Below are 24,980 nucleotides of genomic sequence, written 5' to 3'. Positions count from 1 at the left end.
GGACGGTGGCGTGATGAGCAGAGTCTGACAGCCCCAACAACTTCTTATATAGATGCGGTTTAGCACTATTATACGGCCGGAGTTCAAGGCTCCACCAAATGCGCAGACGTAATTTGAAGAACAGGGACTGTATCTGGAGCCAACTAGACGCATTTCTACCAGAAGAACATGTGTGTCCAGCACTGGACGAAGTATCCTGCGATCTGGACTGCGTCAGTTTAGCACTTGAATAGTAATGTACACTAGTTTTGGTACGTAAACATTGGAGTGGAAATGATTTTGTACATTCAAGAATGTCGGTGACGAACGAGGTATGTGAAAAATTAAATTACAAACTGGCAAAAACAGCTTATACCCATAAAACACTAGTAGAAATTTATTAGAGAAAGACACTGGACTATGGGAAACTATCATTGGTGTGCATTCTGTGGAGATGGAGGAGGAATATCTCTACCTTTGGCTCCAAATTACAGGGCGGGTGATTCTGGAGCCAGATCTATTGAGAAAAGTGTCGATAGATCTTTACCAGTTAGAGGCCGCAAGCTGGTTCACAACTCCCACGGACATTGCTGTTACCGAATGAGCCATCCGCACACGCCTTAGATCGGCACATACAGTCGCAGACCTCCAGAACTTTTCAGCATCTTCGCAAACAGTTCATAAACTATCCCTGTATGTTTTGTCATACTAGCGCACTTACAACGATAGAAAGTTCCTTACAAAAACAACCATTAGGTTGTGGGTAAACGTTTGTCTGCTATTTCTTTATGGTTCCGAGGATCTTACCCAGTTATGTATACCGTGGAGCGACTTGTGTGTTTTGGAGAGGTACCAAAATTCCGTTTTGTCACGTTTTTAAGAATGTAGACTCAGCAGGAGAGTGTGAGATTCATTCCGGATCCTTATCTATGGTTTGTAGTAGACTTAAAGTCTCGCAGTGTCGACGCTGATGTCAACGCGCTGGAGGCAACATAGGAAACAATATTGGATGTATCTCGAACACCAAGGTATTGCATTATGACTGCTGCAACGCGTCACAAATTAGAATGTTTGATAAAACTGCAATGTCCTGCAATGGAAGGTATCACGGAGTTGTTATATACATGAGATATTCCACAAATTTTTCTTATTCAGAAATCTTTTGATCGCGTTGGGCGTATTTATGACAGCGTACCGGTTTTGACTACTGAGTCATCGTAAGCATGAGCGTCTTCTAACGTAACACGTGATGTTGTCATCTAGCACCATCTGCAGTGCCCGACGGTCCCTTTTCGTCGGAACAAGAGGTTTGCCTGTTCTTGGTTTAGTTATGGTTGTACGCCCATGTTTCCACTTCACAATCACTTCACCATGTGTCGACGGACTGCTTTAGAGAGGTTGAAAGGTCCCTGATGGGCTCGTTACTCAGGTTATATCCAGCGACTAGACCACGTTAGAAGTCATTGATCTTCTGCTGTCACTGCTTCTCTACTGAGAACGTAATACCTGCCACATTCTTTTATTCTGGCGAGTGCGCCTCTCATGTCATCTAGTGATCAACTCCGCATTACGTAGGAGTGTCCGAATACTTTTGATCAGATAGTGCGTCCGATACTGCAAGCGTAGATCATAGGGTGTGTTGGCATTTACATAGGAGCCATATGAATTTATGGGTAGTCTCTTATTGTGTGAGGCCCCGCTGATAACACCGCACTGAAATATAACATCGCAGTGAAAATTTCGATCCGAACAAAGTTATTGACGCTACTCTATTGCTATTAAGCGAGTAGCTAAGGCAAATGGTGAATGAGCAGGACAAAATCGAAAGGGTATGAAAGGGGGTAAGCCATTTGGCTCGTCTCTTTTCATTCATATTTGATAAATAAATTTGTAAGTAGGCTGTTTAGGTTTTCTTATTGGTAACGCCACGTAGCGCTCTGTATGAAAATCACTGGCTGTGCTGCGTGCAGTCTGTGGCTAGTTTGCATTGTTGTGTGCCATTGTAGTGTTGGGCAGCTGGATGTTAACAGCGCGTAGCGTTGCGCAGTTGGAGGTGAGCCGCCGGCAGTGGTGGATGTGGGGAAGTGAGCTGGCGGATTTTTGAGAGCGGATGATCTGGACGTGTGTCCATCAGAGACAGTACATTTGTAAGACTGGATGTCATGAACTGATATATATATAATATGACTTTTGAACAATATTAAGGTAAATACATTGTTTGTTCTCTATCAAAATCTTTCTTTTGCTAACTGTGCCTATCAGTAGTTAGTGCCTTCAGTAGTTAGAATCTTTTATTTAGCTGGCAGTAGTGGCGCTCGCTGTATTGCAGTAGTTCGAGTAACGAAGATTTTTGTAAGTGCTTTGTGAAACGTATAGGTTAATGTAAGTCAGGGCCATTCTTTTGCAGGGATTTTTGAAAGTCAGATTGCGTTGCGGTAAAAATATTGTGTGTCAGTTTAAGCACAGTCATGTGTAATTGTTCAAAGGGGACGTTTCAAATTGACTGTAGACGACTTGACTTACACAGGGTGTTTCAATTCCTTTTTTGAACCAGCTTTTTTTTTTTAAAGAGATGTGCGCTAGATGATTACTTGACGTGTTACTTTATTAAGGAGATTCTGATCCTGAGTTAACTGGTTAGACGCGAAATTGGTTAATTGTGATAAATACACCAAACGCGATCAAGGCATCTGTGAACAAAACAGCATTTTTAAAAACCGGGTGGGGTGCTCCAATTTCATGACGTCAAATTTCGTCTCCATAAATATCTATGCTGTAGAGCGATGCCGGAACGTATCGAGACACGGCATCTCGGATACGAGCGTCATATCAGCAGACGTCAGGGGTTTTTGACCAGTGACTGGGAGAGCCAGTCTACTGAGAGTCGCCGCAGTTAGAGATCAGTGGTGGGGTCGGTCGCCCTGGGGTGACTGCAGACGACGGAGAACTTGTCGTCGGCAACGCGCGTGTCGCTGTCTGCCGAGCTGCCGGCGGTGGAGGAGGACGCGGTCCGGCCCCGTCCCCAGTGGCGGTCGGAGGCTTCAAAGTCTCCGGCCGCCGACTCCTCGTGTCAGAAGTGCGACAGCTTGCTGTGGACGCGCGGCGACCTGCCGAACGGCAGCCCGGCGTCGGGCGTGTAGAAGTTGCCGGCGGCGGCGCCGGCTCCGGGGCCCGCCAGGTCGGCGTTGACGGAGGCGTACAGCCCCTGCTGGGAGCCCGCGACGCCGCCCAGCGCCGCCGCCGAGTTGAGGGCGCAGGCGGAGGCGGCGAGCGAGCCGGGCAGCGCGCTGGCCAGGTGCGAGCGCACCGCCGACGACAGCATGAGGTAGGTGCGCGGCACGAAGACGGCGACGACGACGCAGCAGGCGGTGGCGGCGAGCCCCGAGGCGAGCGCGGCGTCGCGCCAGGCGTCGCCGGCCAGCAGGAAGGCGGCCAGCCAGCCGGCCCAGACGGCGGCGCTGAGCAGCGCGGCCGCCAGGAAGCAGGCGCCCTCGCGGTAGTTGCGGCGAGAGCGCGCCGCCAGCGGAGACACCGACACCAGCAGCAGCAGCAGCAGCGCGTCGCAGCCCAGCTGCAGAGACAGCGCCACGCCGCCGCCGCGGCACGCCTCGCGCTGCCCCGCGCCCGACGGCCACTCCAGCCAGAACTGCAGCACCAGCGTCGACGGCGTCAGCGCCATCAGGAAGCACAGCGAGCTCTGCGGACACAGTACCCGCCTCCCTCAGTCGAAATCTTTTTCTTTCTTTCTTTCTTTCACTTTGCGCCCGAGTCCCGCAATGTGAGCAGGGTCGGCGTGGTTACAACGGATTTGGCAAGGTTAATTTAAAGGCGTGGCCAGATGCCCTTCCAGCTGCCACCCCATACCCGCCAGGAAGGAATCAGTGTACCCCAGCTGTCTGCGTCTAGTGTAAACTATGAAATAATGCGGAACCTTTACAGATGTCCGCGTGTCGTGCAACTGGGGCGGGATGTGGGGACCAGCCCGGTATTCACCTAGTGGGAGGTGGAAAACCGCCAAAAAACCACATCCAGGCTGGCTGACACACCGGCCCACGTAGTTAATACACCGGGCAGATTCGATCCAGGGCCGGCGCGCCTACCTGAGTCCAGGAAGAAGCGCATTAGCGCTCTCGGTTGACATGCCTGGTCCCTTAGTCGAAATCTCTTCGGGCAGGAAGTGGTGTGGTGAGGCATGCTTGCAAAGAAAGGCACACATTTAGACAATGCCACGAGGCCTACAGACGTAGCGGCCACCAGCGGTTACAGACCTTCAGCCACGCCGCTACAACACTTGTTGCTAGCACTATGCTCCAGTTTAGGACAGCTACCTGTTCTGTGGGATCGTTTAATGCGTGCTGACGAGGAACCCCTTTAGTGCGAGGCCGTAAGTTCAATCTTTAGTAAGGCTTGTCTGGAAATGTTATGTTAACAATCACGATAATAATAATGACTCACCTCGGTTCTGAGAGTTCCGGAACCTGTGCAGAAATTTGAAATAGAGATCAACATAAACATCATTTTCGCCGACATAAAAGTTTTCAGCCGGCCGGTGTCGCCGAGCGGTTTTAACTGCTACAGTCTGGAACCGTGCGACCACTACGGTCGCAGGTTCGAATCCTGCCTCGGGCATGGATGTGTGTGATGTCCTTAGGTTAATTAGGTTTAAGTAGTTCTAAGTTCTAGGGGACTGATGACCTCAGAAGTTAAGTCCCATAGTGCTGCGCAGTGGTTCGACACTGGACTCGCATTCGGGAGAACGACGGTTCAATCCCGCGTCCGGCCATCCTGATTTAGGTTTTCCGTGATTTCCCTAAATCGCTCCAGGCAAATGCCGGGATGGTTCCTTTCAAAGGGCACGGCCGACTTCCTTCCCTGTCCTTCCCTAATCCGATGAGACCGATGACCTCGCTGTCTGGTCTTCCCAAAAACAACCAACCAACCCATAGTGCTCAGAGCCATTTGAACTATTTGAAAAGTTTTCTGGGTTTGGTACTGCGTCATAATGCAAAATCTACTTCTGTTATAGAAAACCTAACGTTTCGGCCACGATTACAGCGGCCTTCTTCTGGGTCTAATGGTGTGTTCTAGCTATGCACTGTCCTTTATATTTTGTTGTTAGTGTTCACTGCGCGTGCCATTACGTCATAATTTTAAAAGGTAGTTAGTTTCATTGGTCACTTCAGGAAGAAGGAGAGGAAACTTTATTTTAATTGTCTATGGTGGAGGGAGAACGTGACCTCTGTTGTCCATTGGCTCTTGTATTATGTACCATGATTGGTGGCCACCGTCGAATGAGAAGTTTGCTGATGTTTACCAACTGCCGGACGTCGGCCGCGCGGCGGCAGTTACTCACCGGTAGTGCTCGTGCCTCGTGTTGACAGTGCGGTCTGTTGGGCTCTGATTGCTGGCAGCCAAGATGGGGCAAGCCTGAGTCCATCCTCCCTGTTCATGTTGTTAGGGTGTTTAAGTATTTCGATGGCCCTTTTTATTGCTCATGAAAACCACACATTGCATGTTGTACCACCATACAGCGAGATCTTCAGAGTTGGTGGTCCAGATTGCTGTACACACTGGTACCTCTAATACCCAGTAGCATGTGCTCTTGTATTGATGCATGCCTGTATTCGTCGTGGCATACTATCCACAAGTTCACCAAGGCACCAGATTGTCCCCACACCATTCGGCGTAGATTCTCTCAGAGTGGTTGGTGGGTCACGTCGTCCATAAACAGTCCTTTTCAATGCATCCCAGGCATGTTCGGTAGGGTTCATGTCTGGAGAACATGCTGGACACTCTAGTCGAGCGATGTCGTTATCCTGAAGGAAGTCATTCACAACACGTGCACGATGGGGGCGCGAATTGTCGCCCATGAAGACGAATATCTCGCCAATATGCTGCCGATATGGTTGCCCTGTGGTCGGAGGATGGCATTCACGTATCGTACGGCGCCTTCCATGACCACCAGCGCCGTACATTGGCCCCCCATAATGCCACCCCAAAACAGCAGGGACCCTCCACCTTGCTGCAGTCGCTGGATAGTGTGTCTAAGGCGTTCATCCTGACCGGGTTGCCTCCAAACACGTCTCCGACGATTGTCTGGTTGAAGGCATACGCGACGGTGAAGAGAACATGATGCCAATTCTGAGCGGTCCATTCGGCATGTTGTTCGGCTTATCTGTACCGCGCTGCATGGTGTCGTGGTTGCAAAGATGGACCCCGCCATGGACGTCGGGAGTGAAGTTGCTCATCGTGAAGCCTATTGCGCACAGTTTGAGTCATAACACGACTCCCTGCGTCTGCACGAAAAGCATTATTCAACATGGTGGCTGTCAGGGCTCCGTCGAACAATAATCCATAGGTAGCGGTCATCCACTGCAGTAGTAGCCCTTGGCCGACCTGAGCGAGGCGTGTCATCGGCAGCTCCTGTCTTTCTGTATCTCCTCCATGTCCAAACGACATCGCTTTGGTTCACTTTCAGACGCTTGGACACTTCCCTTGTTGAGAGCCCTTCCTGGAACAAGTAACAATGCGGACGCGATCGAACCGCAGTATTGACCGCCTAGACGTGGTTGAACTGCAGACAATACGAGCCGTGTGCCTCCTTCCTGGTGGAATGACTGCAACTGATCGGCTGTCGGAGCCCCGCCGTCTAATAGGCACTGCTCATGCATGTTGTTTACATCTTTCGGCGGGTTTAGTGACATCTCTGAACACTTAAAGGGACTGTGTCTGTGATACACTATCCACACTCAACGTCTGGGAACCGGAGTGATGCACAACTTTTTTTGATGTGTGTACATCCATAGTGCGACAGAAAATGAGTGTTCTGTTGGTGCAGAGATCAACCTTCTGTGGGATGTATGTATTACACTCCACAAAATATACGTCGTCGACATTCAAGAAATGTTCAAAACAAACGACTCAGGATCGAGTGAAAAATGGCGCGCCACAATGATCACAGAGGTTGGCACCATCAAGATCGAAGGCGAACTCCTTGGGAGTTACAACCGTGCAGAACATTGAGCTCGGTATGCGTTCTTTACAATGTATATAAAATCATATTGGTGCAACGGAGTGATGAGAACTAATGATGGCATGCAACTGAATGCGAAGCAGTCGGTCCTGAAGCTTATCTCTTAGCCCATTTTCCCATTCTCGCGTGCTGTGACGTAAATATTTCATACTGCTCGTTCAAGATCACTCACACGAGAAAGAATCGTAGGGGGCAGAGCATCTCCAACTTCTGGTAGCACAATAAATAACTTCCCAGACAATTTACCATCCAGATTAATAGTCGGCATAATTGAAACGAATGCATTAAGGCACTGATCTTAGTTGATCTTGATAGAACTATTTTGATACCTCTAATTTCCAGAGTTCCTTTCGTCTGGCTTTCCTCTTCAAATTTCGATTGGTCACAGTTGACAACAAATTCCTTACTGAACGATGGGATAAGTTTATGTATCTCATCTACAAATTTTCGTGCCGAATGCGCTTTGTTTGTAATTTATTTATCTTACGTGTTCCAATTCTGTGGCAATGTTTGAAGTTACGCAATCATCCACTGCTTCCCTGGAAATCATTGTAAACTATGTCGCGCAATTTGACGTGGATAATGTAGTACGTCATTACCACGCACATCCTGTAAATTGTATCGAGCAGCTTTGAAACGTGCAAGCACCAGTTTTTCTAACGAATGTGCCTTGTCCTACCTTGAATATCAGTAGTTTTTCTTATGCACTATACGATCATATTCTTACAGACTCATTCGAAATATGTTCACAATTGCTTCTTTACTACACTGCGGATGATCTTTCATGTACACTCCTGGAAATTGAAATAAGAACACCGTGAATTCATTGTCCCAGGAAGGGGAAACTTTATTGACACATTCCTGGGGTCAGATACATCACATGATCACACTGACAGACCCACAGGCACATAGACACAGGCAACAGAGCATGCACAATGTCGGCACTAGTCCAGTGTATATCCGCCTTTCGCAGCAATGCAGGCTGCTATTCTCCCATGGAGACGATCGTAGAGATGCTGGATGTAGTCCTGTGGAACGGCTTGCCATGCCATTTCCACCTGGCGCCTCAGTTGGACCAGCGTTCGTGCTGGACGTGCAGACCGCGTGAGACGACGCTTCATCCAGTCCCAAACATGCTCAATGGGGGACAGATCCGGAGATCTTGCTGGCCAGGGTAGTTGACTTACACCTTCTAGAGCACGTTGGGTGGCACGGGATACATGCGGACGTGCATTGTCCTGTTGGAACAGCAAGTTCCCTTGCCGGTCTAGGAATGGTAGAATGATGGGTTCGATGACGGTTTGGATGTACCGTGCACTATTCAGTGTCCCCTCGACGATCACCAGTGGTGTACGGCCAGTGTAGGAGATCGCTCCCCACACCATGATGCCGGGTGTTGGCCCTGCGTGCCTCGGTCGTATGCAGTCCTGATTGTGGCGCTCACCTGCACGGCGCCAAACACGCATACGACCATCATTGACACCAAGGCAGAAGCGACTCTCATCGCTGAAGACGACACGTCTCCATTCGTCCCTCCATTCACGCCTGTCGCGACACCACTGGAGGCGGGCTGCACGATGTTGGGGCGTGAGAGGAAGACGGCCTAACGGTGTGCGGGACCGTAGCCCAGCTTCATGGAGACGGTTGCGAATGGTCCTCGCCGATACCCCAGGAGCAACAGTGTCCCTAATTTGCTGGGAAGTGGCGGTGCGGTCCCCTACGGCACTGCGTAGGATCCTACGGTATTGGCGTGCATCCGTGCGTCGCTGCGGTCCGGTCCCAGGTCGACGGGCACGTGCACCTTCCGCCGACCACTGGCGACAACATCGATGTACTGTGGAGACCTCACGCCCCACGTGTTGAGCAATTCGGCGGTACGTCCACCCGGCCTCCCGCATGCCCACTATACGCCCTCGCCCAAAGTCCGTCAACTGCACATGCGGCTCACGTCCACGCTGTCGCGGCATGCTACCAGTGTTAAAGACTGCGATGGAGCTCCGTATGCCACGGCAAACTGGCTGACACTGACGGCGGCGGTGCACAAATGCTGCGCAGCTAGCGCCATTCGACGGCCAACACCGCGGTTCCTGGTGTGTCCGCTGTGCCGTGCGTGTGATCATTGCTTGTACAGCCCTCTCGCAGTGTCCGGAGCAAGTATGGTGGGTCTGACACACCGGTGTCAATGTGTTCTTTTTTCCATTTCCAGGAGTGTAGGTAATTATGTTTAGCACACTTCCTCGGACATCGATTATCCTTTACTGCGTCTCAATGGAGACGGGATTTGTGACTCCTTGTCCGACAAGGGTGATGAATTACATGGTTCGACACGTGTTTCAACATCACTTTCACTTCTTAAGCACGTATCGCCATCATCGTACTCCTCATGAATACTGTCCGCACGATCGAGTGTATACGGCACCACACATTCCTCTGATTCACGTAGCAGAAATGCTAATATTTCAACTGCCACTTCTTTCTCACTCTGTGAAGTTCCTGGGGTTCCTTTCTGATGAACTGTCAACTTGTGCGACATATAATCCGATGTTTTTGTATTCCTTGTCGTTGCCATTGCCCTGCTTTGTATCAACAACAGTAGCACTGTAGCACTTTTGTTTCTCATCGACCAAGCAGTTCAACTACGCTCTGTAGTCTTGTGCTGCGCTCACCGTTGGATACCTCCAGTCCCGCCCCCTGATGCCATTAGCAGCCAATACTATGGTTGCATGGTAGACAATATGTGGGGCTTCTAATGCTGTAGACATCATTGGCCTTTTGCAACCTCACACTCAAGGGGTTCCTCGTGAGTTTTTTTTCATTTTCTTCCTTACAATTACATGGTTAATACACATCCTGACTAAATGAAGTACCAAGAAATGAAACTTCACGCTTTGAGAAGATATGTGATTTCTGTGGTTACAGACTTGAATCAAATTTACAAAGAATGCGGCAGTATGAGCCAAGTTACCAGTATTACGTACCACTCACTCTGGCTTGAATGCATGCACTGATTTGTTTGGAAGGATGTCACTAAGCCATTGAATACTCTCATGATGAACCTCGGCCCACAACAGTTGTAACTAGTCTTTCATGTCCCAGACACTGGCACAGGGATGGAGTTGATATGTGAGCTGGTCTCATACGTTTTTTACTGGAGACAGGTCTGGAGATTTTCCTGTCCATGGGAGTACCTCAACATCAAGCATACAGTTGAGAGATGAAGGTGCTGGATGTGAGCAGCATAGCCCTGTTGAAAAATGGCACCACGATACTGTCGCATAAGAGGTGACAAGGGAGGACGCATTATGTCTGTGGTGCACCTCTGTGCTGTCCGAGTTCCCTCCGTCACTTCTAGCTGTAGTCATACCCAATGGCTCATCTCATCGTGACACCAGAAATAACGCTGCTGTGACTCCCCAAAACACTGGAAGAATGGGGCCTCTCCAATGTCGCCACAAAGCTCGCCTACGACGGTCGTCAGGGGTAATGTGGAACCCCCTTTCATCGCTGAACACAATGCAACGCCATTCATCAGTAGTTCATGCCTCCCATTCAAGATCCAAATGCAGCTGTTTGTATTTCGGTGTTAAGGATAACCTACAGGTGCAACAGTAATTCTCTAATATGGCCGCTGTTTGTCTATGACTAGTTGCGAAAACACATGTGACCTCTTAGTGGCGCAGGATGACACAGAATGTTCCAGAAGATCTATTATTGGTTCTCAGATGGCCGGCGCAGACGTCAAGATGTGACACTGCGCTTGGTGCTCGATATGCTCCCTTGTGCTACTTAGACACTGTCGACCGGAATCTTGACGATCGGTGTTCCTTACCTCACGTTCTCAATCAGATCAACATTGCACCGCATTCGAATGCTCCAAAAATATGGACATAGCGCGGTTCGACCAGTCGTCGAAACGGAGGCCCACAATGACGCCCCATTCAGACTGTCAGGTGGTGACGACGCTTCCTCATACGAGTGTCAGGCACCTCTGCGTCTTTCACAGTGATCACTCAGTGTATGGCGCTTTTCACGTCCGTTGCGTAACCTACTAGGCCCAGTAAATACACTAAACGTGAACAACATTAACGCACTCTGATGGCTGTTCTACCCGACGTAGAAAATTGCGACTGTCCGCTGATTGTGTGTAGGTGTTGGAAGTTACGATGGCTATTCGGAAAGCAAGAACCGTTCGATTGCGAAATGAAAACCACAGTGAAAATACGATTAAGATATGCATAAATTTGTTAAACAGTGCCTCTAGTATGCCCGTCTAGCGCGTCACGTTGCTCATTTTAGTTGTGAGCGCACAGTGAGCTCGTGAAGGTGCCTAGAAAATAGTGTCTCTCCCTCAGAACAGGGTAACAATTACTGAACTATATGAAAAGAAAAGTAAATTAGTTACAAACTACGCACTGCACACACTTTATTCAACATGTATACATCACTGCAGATGTTCGGATTTAGGTTATGACATGTTAGATATGCCAGCCATCAATGGCGATGATGTGACGCAGTCGAATTGCGAAATTCTGCATGACCCGCTGAAGTGTCGGAACATCGGTGCTGTCGATGACCTCCTGAATTGCTCTTTTCAGCTCAGCAATGGTTTTGGGGTTACTGCTGTAAACCTTGTATTTAATGTAGACCCACAAAAAGGAGTCGCATGTGTTCATATCCGGAAAATATGGCGGCCAATCGAGGCCCATGGCATTCTCTGGGTACCCCAGAGCCAGAATGTGGTGACCAAAGTGCTCCTCCAGAACATCACTCTCCTGTTTCAGTGGGGTCGAGTTCCTTCTGGCGTGAACCGCCTCTTGTTGAAGTCAGGGTCACTTTGGATAATGGGGATGAAATTATCTTCCAAAACCTTCACATACTATTTAGTGGTCACTGTGCTATCATGGAATATCGCATCAATAATTCCGTGACCGGACATCGCACACCACGCAGTTCTAATGGTTCAAATGGCTCTGAGCACTATGGGACATAACATCTGAGGTCATCAATTCCCTAGAACTTAGAACTACTTAAAGCCAACTAACCTAAGGACATCACACACATCCATGCCCCAGGCAGGATTCCAGACTGAAGCGCCTAGAACCGCTTGGCCACAGCGGCCGACTGTATCACGCAGTCACCCGTTGAGAGTGAAGAAACTTCTCGATTGCGAAATGCGGATTCTCAGTCCCCCAAATGCGCCAATTTTGCTTACTGGCGAACCCATCCAAATGAAAGTGCGCTTCATTTCTAAACCAAACCATACATGCGCATACTAATTCCCAGCAAGTCCCGCAGCCAACTCTGCAGTTTGAACATCCTAACGCAACCAGTTCAGAAGGTATGACGATTTCGTTTCATATAGTCCAGTAATTGTCACCCTGTGTGAGTGCCTGTAAGAGATTTCGCCTCATTTTATGCAGCCCCCACAACGTACACTACTGGCCATTAAAACTGCTATACCACGAAGACGACGTGCTACAGACGCGAAATTTTACGGCAGGAAGAAGATGCTGTGATATGCAAATGATTAGCTTTTCAGGGCATTCACACAAGGTTGGCGCCGGTGGCGACATCTACAACGTTCTGACATGAGGAAAGTTTCCAACCGATTTCTCATACACAAACAGCAGTTGACCGGCGTTGCCTGGTGAAACGTTGTTGTGATGCCTCGTGTAAGGAGGAGAAATGCGTACCATCACGTTTCCGACTTTGATAAAGGTCGGATTGTAGCCTATAGCGATTGCGGTTTATCGTATCGCGATATTGTTGCTCGCGTTGGTCGAGATCCGATGACTGTTAGCAGAATATGGGATCGGTGGGTTCAGGAGGGTGATACGGAACGCCGTGCTGGATCCCAACGGCCTCGTATCACTAGCATGTCTAGATGAGAGGCATCTTATCCGCATGGCTGTAACGGATGGTGAAGCCACGTCTCGATCCCTGAGTCAACAGATGGGGACGTTCGCAAGACAACAACCATCTACACGAACAGTTCGACGACGTTTGCAGCAGCATGGACTATCTGCTCGGAGACCATGGCTGTGGTTACCTTTGACGCTGCATCACAGACAGGAGCGCCTGCGATGTTGTACTCAACGACGAACCTGGGTGCACGAATGCCAAAACGTCGTTTTTTCGGATGAATTCAGGTTCTGTTCACAGCATCATGATGGTCGCATCCGTGTTTGGCGACATCGCGGTCAAAGCACATTGGAAGCGTGTATTCGTCATCGCCATACTGGCGTATCACGCGGCATGATTGTATGGGGTGCCATTGGTTACACGTTCGGTCACCTCTTGTTCGCATTGACGGCACTTTGAGCAGCGGACGTTACATTTCAGATGTGTTACGGCCCGTGGCTCTACCCTTCATTCGATCCCTGCGAAACCCTACATTTCAGAAGGATAATGCACGACCGCATGTTGCAGGTCCTGTACGGGCCTTTCTGCATACAGAAAATGTTCGACTGCGGCCCTGGCCAGCACATTCCCCAGATCTCTCACCAATTGAAAACCTCTGGTCAATGGTGGCCGGGCAACTGGCTCGTCACAATACGCCAGTCACTACTGTTGATGAAGTGTGATATCGTGTTGAAGCTGCATGGGCAGCTGCACCTGTACACGCCATCCAAGCTGTGTTTGACTCAATGCCCAGGCGTATGAAGGCCGTTATTACGGCCAGAGTTGGTTGTTCTGGGTACTGATTTCTCAGGATCTATGCACCCAAACTGCGTGAAAATGTAGTAACATGTCAGTTCTAGTATAACATATTTGTCCAGTGAATACCCGTTTATCATCTGCATTTCTTCTTGGTGTAGCAATTTTAATGGCCAGTGCTGTAACTGCTGTGCAGTTCCTTCTTCATGACAGCTCCCGGCCGCACACTGCAGGGCGATGAGGACGCTCCTTCAGTGTTTTCTATGGGAAGTGTTTGAACTCCTACCACACGGAGCAGAGTTGGCTCCCTCTGATTTTCATCTCTGTCCACATGAACCACTGCGTATGAAGACAACTTCTTGGCACAGACAATAAGATGCAGATCGGCGTACGGAATTGGCAGAAAGCAAAGGCGGCTGCTTTCTGCGACGGCGGTACTGGAAAGTTGGTACAATGCTTCGACAGACGTTTTAGTTGGAGAGGCGGTTATGTAGAGAAATAGATGCAAGGTGTAGGTAACTGTTGCAAATAAAACATTCTTAATTTTCACTGCTGTTTCCGTTTCGCGACCTATGACTCTGGGTGTTACATTTATTTACCCACGGAGTGTAAATGGTTCAAATGGCTCTGAGCACTATGGGACGTAACAGCTGAGGTCATCAGTCCCCTAGAACTTAGAACTACTTAAACCTAACTAACCTAAGGACATCACATACGTCCATGCCCGAGGCAGGATTCGAACCTGCGACCGTAGCTGTCGCACGGTTCCAGACTGAAGCGCCTAGAACCACTCGGCCACTACGGCCGGCCCACGCAGTGTATTTTATTGGTTATTACTGCTAAGTGTTGCATGTAATGTGATATTTAAGAATGACAGATGCAATTTCGTTGAATGTTATTCATCGGAACAGTTCCGTGTCGCTCTTTCTGCTAGGGGATTGCCGTACGAGATCAGTTGAGAGAATCAGTTTTCGAGTTACGTGCCAACTTCAACAAAGAAGCACTAAATGGTGCCTGTTTTACTCCGTTGACGAGTTAATGGTAATACCTTTAATAGGTTCCAATGTAAACGAAAACGCTACATGAAATACGACTAGAAAATGCGCGGAAAAATAAAAAAGCTGGAAAATTGGATGAGAACATCGTGTAAATAAATGGATTACCAAGATATATTTCTTTGCTGAGGCTGCAATATGTAGTCATGTTTATTATCGTAGAAAGAATCATCCGACAGTAACAGCAAGTTTCCCGCCACCCTATTCTGCACGAAATGGGTTTCCTGTGAGGGCATTTCTATGGTCTTCAGCTATTGTGAAGAGAAACACGAGCTGGGTGGCAGTGATAATTTTTAAGCCAGACGCAGGAGGTAAAGGTAAATGAAGTGGTGTTGGTTGATGAACTATAGGGTCAGTCGAGGCCATGATCTCAACCTGGGCTGGATTTTACAAAAAGATTGATAAACAGGTTGTTCAGAACTACAGACCAACATCGCTGACGGCCGCCTCTTGCACGATCCTAGAGCAAATTGTAAGCTCAAACATTATGACATTCCTAGAGGAAAACAAAATTTTTTCAGAGAAACAGCACGGATTCGTGAAAAACCACCCGTGTCAAGCATAAATTGTTTTATTCATATACGACAGTGTTCAAGCAAGAGATGCAGATTGCGTCTTCACAGATTTCCGTGAGGCATTCGACACTGTAGTACACCGTTGACCGTTAACCAAGGCACGATCGTCTGGAGTGTCTTCACATATATGTGGCTGGTTTGAGGAATGTTTAGCTGATAGAACCCAGTATGTTGTAATGGATGGGGAATGTGCCACAGAAACGAATGTAACATCGGGATGCTCCAAGGAAGCTTTCGTTATACCGGGTGTTTAAAAATGAGTATCGGTAGCACCAATTACATTCAATTTACAATTATAAATAATACATCAAATGAAAGACAAACTCAAACAGTTTTGTTTGTATACATGTGTCTATGCGCATGCAGTGTTTTCTGAGTCTTCTGGTAGAAAGCGCTAGTAACAAACATGGCGACTAGTGAACAGAAAGCTTTTGTGTTTTACTGTTTGCAAGGACTGAATATGTTATTGCAGTGCAATATGTGTTCCTTGTTAGGTCCAATAGTAATCCTCCAAATGATAATAACATCCGTAGATGGTATCATAAGTTTGAAGATACCGGCGGTCTTTGCAAAAGAAATAGTAAGGGAAGAGTAACAGTGACTGAAGAGCGTATTGAACTAGTGAGGTCTTTGACATGTAGCCCCAATATATCTGTTAGTTAGGCTAGTTGACGTCTGTCTGAAGATCTTTAAGGATATGCTTGAGTGTGTCCTTACAGTACGCAGTTGTTACAAGCTCTGAAGTCTACAGACTACAGTTTATGTGCCAGCTTTACAAACAAAATGTTGCTGCATACGATGAAGATTTACTGGATCGTCTCGTCTTCAGTGATGAATCGAGATTTCATCTAAGTGGAAATGTGAACACACATAATGTGCTCATCTTTAGGTCAGAAAATCCCCAAAGGGCGGTACAGTTGCAACCAGACTCCCATTTATTGATTTTTCTTGTGTCATCTTGCCGGAAAGTTTATGATCCTTTCTTACTCGGTGTTTCTTATGTTCCGCACATCTATGGCCCTTTCCTCAAGTGGAAGAAGCGTAACCATAGACCCTTATTTCGTAGCAATGCCACCTAACTGGCATAAACCACTACGAGAACGGTTAAACGACGTTGCACCCAACCGCTGAACTGGTCATAAGGGGCCGGATGACAGAGCTTGTTTCGCATGGGCGCCACCTCCATCCGATTTGATGCCATGCAATATTTACCGTTGGGGATTCATACAGGATCATGCGTTTGTGCTTCCGCTCCGAGCTGATCTACCCGAATTAAGAAACAGGTTTGAAACAGTCGTTGCAACAATCACTCCAGACATACTGATCAAGGTTTAGGAGGAAGTCGCCTTTCGACTGGATGTGTGCCGTGTGACGAACGGTGCTCACACTGAACACACTGTAAGAAAAACTGTTTAAGTTGCAATGGCTCGCCAATATTTACGCTGACTCAGTAGAAGAGCGCAGGCGCCAAGGGTTAAGGCTATAACGTCGTCTTAGACGAACCACAGAGCACGGCGACACCCAGTGCCCCCTGATCCTGGAACTGAGAACTCCAAGAGGACAGTTTTTCTACCATATGTTGGTGGCGTGTCCTTTAGGATTCACAAACTGAAAAAAACATCAATTAAAATGTGTCTTCCGCTCTCCAGCTCATGCGAAAACTATTCTGGGTTCTATTAAAGACGACTTGGGTCTAAGGAGACCAGGGATATATAAAATAAAGTGCGATTGTGGGAAATCATACATTGGCCAGAAGGATAGATGTGTGGAACATAGACGTCACACCAGACTGCATCAGCCACAAAAGTCTGCTGTTGCTGAACACTGTCTAGACACTGGACACAGCATGAACTATGGAGAGACAAAGATCCTTTCGTCCGCTGCCACGTACTGGGACTCCATCATTAAAGAAGCAGTCGAAATTCGTATAAGTAACGACCTGATCAATAGAGACACGGGATTTCAACTCAGTATGGTATGGGAACCAGTTCTGACGGTACTAAAGCAACGTCGACCGCAATCAAACGAATCCGAGTCAACACGGACGGAGAATCGAAGTCCGCATATTTAAACTGGGCACCAACACACTGCATGCACGCACGCTGGGCCGCAGATCCGCGCTTTTCCCATGTCAAGCCCATGAGAAACCCATGGCCCGTTTGTACGGCAGGGGGCACTGGATGTCGCCGTGCTCTATTATTCGTCTACGATAACGTTATAGCCTTAACCCTTGAAACCTGCGCTCTTCTAGCGAGTCAGCATATATATTGGCTATCCATTGCAGCAACGTCACCCCTCCAAGACCCAGGCGATCATTACAGGCCGCACCACCCGCTCCTTCCGTCTCCATGATTTCTACCCCACCATTTGTGGCCGTCCTATCCACCTCACTCCTACCCTCACCCTCGACCACCACCTCACCTGGACTCCCCATCTCCTTACAATCCAACACAAAGCTCACAACAGACTCCACCTCCTGAAACTCTTGTCTGGCTGGACATGGGGACTGCATCCTCCCACCATCCTTCACAACTACAAAACCTTGATCAACCCCATCCTTTGTTAAGCCAGCATTGCTTGGATTTCCGCCCATCCCAGATTCTATAAAGCCCTCCAAATCCTCGAGCGCCATGCACTCCCCCTCGCCTTCCGCATCCACCTTCTGTCCCCCACGCGCATCCTCTACAACCTCATCCCCTTTCCCCACCTTCTCCCTTTCCCTGAACACATGTGCACCCTGTTTATTGTCCGCCGCCTCGATCCTCATCACCGCCTGGTGTCTCTCTTCCTCTCCACCCCCAGCCCATTGCCACACCTTTACCATTGTGTCACACCCTCTCTCCATCTCCATACCCTCCACCTCCTTTCCCAACGCAACTTCCAGCATCTAGCCCTCCTGGATGATGAACTCCGCCCTGACGTGTACCCTTCCTGCCAACTCTAACCCCACCTTTCTCTTGCCTCCTCCTCAGGGGTCCCTTCCTCCCCCCTCCCGTCTCCTGAGCGGTTTTCCCCTTCTACTCCCCCTCCCTCTCTCGGGCTCACTCCTGCCTTGTCTTCGCTCTTCATCTCCCGCCCTGCCCATCTTCTGCCTCTTGGTGTGCCCCCTGCCCCCCCTTTTCCTCTTCCTCCCACTCCCCATCTATCCTCCCCTCTTTTTTCCTCCTCTCCGACCTCCAGTCCTTCGGCAGGTCTGTACCAGCGGTTTTTATTCTTTGTGAGTGTTCTGTCGTTTCCAGTGGTTTTGTTCTTTAAGTGTCTCGCTCTGTGTGATTTTTATACTGTGATCGCCTTTTAACTTGTGTTTGACTCCAGTGATTTTAAGTACACAACGAATTTCCACCTGTGTTCTTTTAACTTTATGTCGACTTTTGAAATGTCTGCCAATGTCCCTCTATTAGTGCCACCCGCCAGGGTAGCCGAGAGCACTAACGTGCTGCTTCCTGGACCCGGGTAGGCGCGCCGGCCCCGGATCGAATCTGCCCGGCGGATTAACGACGAGGGTCGGTGTGCCGGCCAGCCTGGATGTGGTTTTTAGGCGGTTTTCCACATCCCACTAGGTGAATACCGGGCTGGTCCCCACGTTCCGCCTCAGTTACAAGACTCACAGACATCTGAACACGCTCGCACTATTCCATTAATTACACTCGATGGAGACGGTAAGGGTACACTAATTCCATCCCAGAGGGTATGGGGTGGTGGCAGGAAGGGCATCCGGCCACCGATTTCTACTACCCTTGCCAATTCCGTTCCTAACAATGTCGACCCTGCATCAGTGCGGGACATGGCACCAGTGAAAGAAAGAAAGTGAAAGAAGGAATGTCTCCGTATTAGTGTATATTTTAAGTCCCATCATCTCCATTTGCTGTATTTTATGTGCCCCTTTTTACCCCCATTTTTTGTGTAAGAGTTCCCTTTGTATTTTTGTTAAAGCCATTTGGCCGAAGAGGAGTGGACTGTGCTGCTGCCAGCCCTCCCCTGCCCCATAGGGGCAGGGGAATGAAATTACAATAAAGGAAAAAAAAGAGCAACATGTCAATAAGGACCTGAAGATGATGGGCAGCTGTCTCGTCGAAATATTGTGCAGCTTCCGCAACATTATCCGACTGTCTATGAGAATAACATTTAGTACAGTAGTTTAACATTTAGTACAACTACATATTTTTCCGGAGGGGCTTGCTGTAAACTGAAAGTTAATAATTATAGACTTTCTTATAACGTATTCATGTCTGTCAATCACGCTTGACGCAAGCAAGTACTCCATTCCGCTCACAAATTCAGCATTCTGTATAGAGTAATAAACATCGCTTCCACGTGATATGTACTGAGTCCATCGTAGCTTAGAGTGCGTCAAAGCGGCACAACTCGACAGTGTCAAAATTGAAAGAAGTGAGAGTCGTTTTTGTTCCGGAGCTGCCCAGAGGTGACAGGCGTTTTACCTGGAGGTAGCCGTTGACGTGGCTGAGGAAACTGCTGGCGACGGCGCCGTCAGCGTCGCAGGCGGCGAGCATGAGTGCTCGCGCCAGCATGAGGGAGAAGAGCAGCGCGTAGGAGAGGGCGGCGGCGGAGGCCCTGGCGGCGCACAGCAGCGCCTGCAGCGGCGGGTCGCGCGCGCGTACCAGGAAGGCGGCGGCCGTGGCGAGCGCGGCGGCCGTGGCCAGCAGCAGCAGCAGCGTGAGCGCCGGCCGGCCCTCCAGCACGTCGCCGGCCGCGACGCGCCACGCCAGGTGCGCGCCCACCGCCACGCACACCGCCAGCCCCAGCGACACCACCGCCGCCACCGCCGCCGCCCACGGCTCGTGCCGGAACTCCACCTCCCACCGCGGCCACGCTGCCTCCGCCGGCTCGGCGGGTGCCGCCGCCTCCTCGTCGAATGTGTAGCACGTCTCGTTACCTGGAAGCGAATTTAGGTGATGTACGACTTCTACATCGAGAAGGCGTCAAGCAGCGAATGTCGAATTAGGATTAAGTGAACTACACGGTTAAATATTCTATATCTACATCTACATCTACATACATACTCCGCAATCCACCATACGGTGCGTGGCAGAGGGTACCTCGTACCACAACTAGCATCTTTCCTCCCTGTTCCACTCCCAAACAGAAGGAGGGAAAAATGACTGCCTATATGCCTCTGTACAAGCCCTAATCTCTCTTATCTTTGTGGTCTTTCCGCGAAATATAAGTTGGCGGCACTAAAATTGTACTGCAGTCAGCCTCAAATGCTGGTTCTCTAAATTTCCTCAGCAGCGATTCACGAAAAGATCGCCTCCTTTCCTCTAGAGACTCCCACCAGAGTTCCTGAAGCATTTCCGTAACATTCGCGTGATGATCAAACGTGCCAGTAACAAATCTAGCAGCCCGCCTCTGAATTGCTTCTATCTCCTCCCTCAATCCGACCTGATAGGGATCCCAAACGCTCGAGCAGTACTCAAGAATAGGTCGTATTAGCGTTTTATAAGCGGTTTCCTTTACAGATGAACCACATCTTCCCAAAATTCTACCAATGAACCAAAGACGACTATCCGCCTTCCCCACAACTGCCATTACATGTTTGTCCCACTTCATAGCCGCTACAGTCTGGAATCGCGCGACCGCTACGGTCGCAGATTCGAATCCTGCCTCGGGCATGGAAGTGTGTGATGTCCTTAGGTTAGTTGGGTTTAAGCAGTTCTAAGTTCTAGGGGACTGATAACCTCAGTAGTTAAGTCCCATGGTGCTCACATCGCACTTCATATCGCTCTGCAATGTTACGCCCAAATATTTAATCGAGGTGACCGTGTCAAGCGCGACACTACTAATGGAGTATTCAGACATTACAGGATTCTTTTTCCTATTCATCTGCATTAATTTACATTTATCTATATTTAGAGTTAGCTGCCATTCTTTACACCAATCACAAATCCTATCCAAGTCATCTTGTATCCTCCCACAGTCACTCAACGACGACACCTTCCCGTACACCACAGCATCATCAGCAAACAGCCGCACATTCCTATCCACCCTATCCAAAAGATCATTTATGTAGTTAGAAAACGACTGGAGGAAAAATGCTCCTTTCGGAGCGCAAAGAAGGCGATTATGCTCCTGTTTATTAAAACTCTCTGCCTGAAAAATTGCTGACAGCTTCCTTATTCTACATTGCTCAACATCTTTAAAATTTTTTCTGAAAATTTTGGCATGCGAGCGTGCTACCGCTTCTTTTTGACACGCAACTGACCTCTCATTCCCAAAAGCTCCCCTAAGTGTAACTCGCTGACACTCACTTGTCACTCATACCCATCCATTCCCACTTACCCAATCTCACTCATTCATTCAGCCGAACTGACTGTCATCTCTTTGTGTCTCTCTATACAAGGTGGTCCACTGATAGTGACCGGGCCAAATATCTCACGAAATAAGCATCAAACGAAAAAATTACAAAGAACGAAACTCGTCTAGCTTGAAGGGGGAAACCAGATGGCGCTATGGTTGGCCCTCTAGATGGTGCTGCCATATGTCAAACGGATATCAACTGTGTTTTCTAAAATAGGAACCCCCATTTTTATTACATATTCCTGTAGTACGTAAAGAAATATTAATGTTTTAGTTGGACCACTTTTTCCGCTTTGTGATAGATGGCGCTGTAATAGTCACAAACGTATAAGTACGTGGTATCGCGTAACATTCCGCCAGGGCGGACGGTATTTGCTTCGTGATACATACCCGTGTTAAAATGGACCGTTTACCAATTGCGGAAAAGGTCGATATCGTGTTGATGTATGGCTATTGTGATCAAAATGCCCAACGGGCGTGTGCTATGTATGCTGCTCGGTATCCTGGACATCATCCAAGTGTCCCGACCGTTCGCCGGATAGTTACGTTATTCAAGGAAACAGGAAGTGTTCAGCCAAATGTGAAACGTCAACCACGACCTGCAACAAATGATGATACCCAAGTAGGTCTTTTAGCTGCTGTCGCGGCTAATCCTCACATCAGTACCAGACAAATTCCGCGAGAATCGGGAATCTCAAAAACGTAGGTCTTGAGAATGCTCGTACATCAACATCGATTGCACCCGTACCATATTTCTATGCACCAGGAATTGCATGGCGACGACTTTGAACGTCGTGTACAGTTCTGCTACTGAGTACAAGAAAAACTGCGGGACGATGACAGATTTTTTGCACGCGTTCTGTTTAGCGACGAAGCGTCGTTCATCAACAGCGGTAACGTAAACCGGTATAATATGCACTATTGGGAAACGCAAAATCCACGATGGCTGCGACAAGTGGAACATCAGCGACCTTGGAGGGTTAATGTATGGTGCGGCATTATGGGAGGGAGGATAATTGGCCCCCATTTTATCGATGGCAATCTAAGTGGTTCAATGTATGCTGATTTCCTACGTAATGTTCTACCGATATTACTACAAGATGTTTCACTGCATGACAGAATGGCGATGCACTTCCAACATGATGGACGTCCGGCACATAGCAGGCGTGCGGTTGAAGCGGTATTGAATAGCATATTTCATGACAGGTGAATGCCATGGCCCGCACGTTCACTGGACTTGACGTCCCCGGATTTATTTCTGTGGGGAAAGTTGAAGGATATTTGCTATCGTGATCCACCGACAACGCCTGACAACATGCGTCAGCGCATTGTCAATGCATGTGCGAACATTACGGAAGGCGAGCTACTCGCTGTTGAGAGGAATGTCGTTACACGTATTGCCAAATGCATTGAGAATTTATTGCACTAATTTGGTATTTACAGGTAATCACGCTGTAACAGCCTGCATTCTCAGAAATGATGAGTTCACAAAGGTACATGTATCACATTGGAACAACGCAATAAAATGTTCAAACTTACCTACGTTCTGTATTTTAATTTAAAAAACCAACCTGTTACCAGCTGTTCGTCTACAACTGTGAGCCATATGTTTGTGAGTATTACAGCGCCATCTACCACAAAGCGAAAAAAGTGGTCCAACTAAAACATTCATATTTCTTTAGGTACTATACGTTTGTGTAATAAAAAATGGGGGTTCCTATCTTTTAAAAAACGCAGTTGATATCCGTTTGACCTACGCAGCGCAATCTAACGGGACAACCACAGCACCATCTGGTTTCCCCCTTCAAGCTAGACAAGTTTCGTTCTTTGTAGTTTTTTTCATTTGACGCTTATTTCGTGAGATATTTGGCCCGGTCAGGTTCAATGGATCACCCTGTATATCACTGTCCCCTGTCTCGCAGCCACAGTCTGTCTCGTTCTGTCCTACTACTACTGTCTACCTTCACTGTCACTGTCTCCTTCTTGTTGCTAATATCTCATTCATTCCAGCCCACCGCTGCTGTCTCCTCTCAGTCACTGTCCCTCGGCTCCTCATCGTCATTGTCATAGACAATTTATTATCAGTATCTCCCACCCACTTCCACGTTCTCCTTGTCTTTATTCCTCTCCCACTGCAGCGTCTCCTTAACTCTTTTTCTAACACTGTTCTGTCACTGTCAACATGTTCTGCTGCCACTGTGTCCCTCTCTGTAGTTCACACTGTCATTAGCTCTTTCAGCATAAAAAAGCGTGAATATATTCACATGCCAAAATTAATGGGAAAATATTTAAAGTTACTGAAGAAGGTAGACTGAGGCAGCTAGCAGCCCACTTTTCAGTCAGAGTAGTCTAATAAAAAGGAGCCTTTTTTGTGCTCTGGTAGGAACATTATTCCACTGGCTCCCTTCTTTTCCCCACTACAACAGGGCATGTCACTCACACGAAAAGTACTTTGTGGGTAAGTAAAATTTGGTATTACGGATATAGTAACGGGAAACTGAAAAACGCAAAAACATAATTTTACGGCTTGGTCGTATTTATATGCGCACAAAAATTTCGCTTATGTTTCAGTACTACAACAACGTGGAGTTCCCAGAAATCATTCTGATGATAATGGAGAAACTTTACAGCATATTTCTCTGTGCTACGTCACTTTATAATCTACGTTTTCGTCTCACGCTGAATTTTTACTTGTATAAATAGTGTAACTTTGGATTACTGCATCTCGGAAACGAATAAAGATATCAAGGAAATTTTCGAGGTCTTAGGTATATACTGTAAAAATAACAGCCATTTGCTGTGAATAGCTACCTGGGAATCTGCGACTCGGTTTTGGTACCTAAAAACTGTGTTTCCTGAACCGACAATGAACTGAATGCTGCCTTCATAAGTCCCCTAAGACCCACCATAGACCACATCTAATGGAAAAAGAACCAACCAATTGCTCCATTTTCTCAACCTGGAGGAATGTGTAATATGTAATATTCAATACGAGTACTGTAGGATAGCCGCAGTAAGCCGATCATTCTGCTGAGCGTAGAAACTGACTAAGGGCTATCCAAAACACTTTCTGTCACCAATAGAACCCGAGGTTCGAGCCCGGAAAAAATCCCGTTTCTAAGCGCGGCGTCTTGGTAAGTAATAGGTAGCCCATGTGGTCGCATGCGTGTCGATTAGCACTTCAGCACTACTGCACAAGGTGCGTAGTAGTAATGATATTTACATTCTGTGTATAAAGAAAGATTACACAGCTGGGTTTTCATTCTGAATTCGTATTTGAATCAGCTTATTACTGAGCTTCTACGAAGAAGGAGAAATGTCTATCACCAAGTGTCTCAATTCGACAGCAGCAGTGGACTATACGGT

At 48.1% G+C, this 24,980-nt stretch overlaps 1 protein-coding gene across 1 annotated transcript in view; it reads right to left on the bottom strand.

Moving 5' to 3' along the window:
• Positions 1 to 3,049: 3,049 nt before the first annotated feature.
• LOC126474373 (uncharacterized) overlaps positions 3,050 to 24,980 on the bottom strand; it is a 308,480-nt gene continuing 286,549 nt past the window's right edge. Inside the window, exons 9-10 of the mRNA XM_050101839.1 lie at positions 19,739 to 20,193; positions 3,050 to 3,676 (exon numbers count right to left, since the gene is read on the bottom strand). Coding sequence (XP_049957796.1) covers positions 3,050 to 3,676; positions 19,739 to 20,193 — 1,082 coding nt within the window. The remainder of the gene's footprint in view (positions 3,677 to 19,738; positions 20,194 to 24,980) is intronic.

Source organism: Schistocerca serialis, chromosome 4 (genome assembly GCF_023864345.2).
Source record: "Schistocerca serialis cubense isolate TAMUIC-IGC-003099 chromosome 4, iqSchSeri2.2, whole genome shotgun sequence".
Taxonomy (NCBI): Eukaryota; Metazoa; Arthropoda; class Insecta; order Orthoptera; family Acrididae; genus Schistocerca; species Schistocerca serialis.
This window is presented reverse-complemented; position numbering and strand designations above follow the sequence as displayed.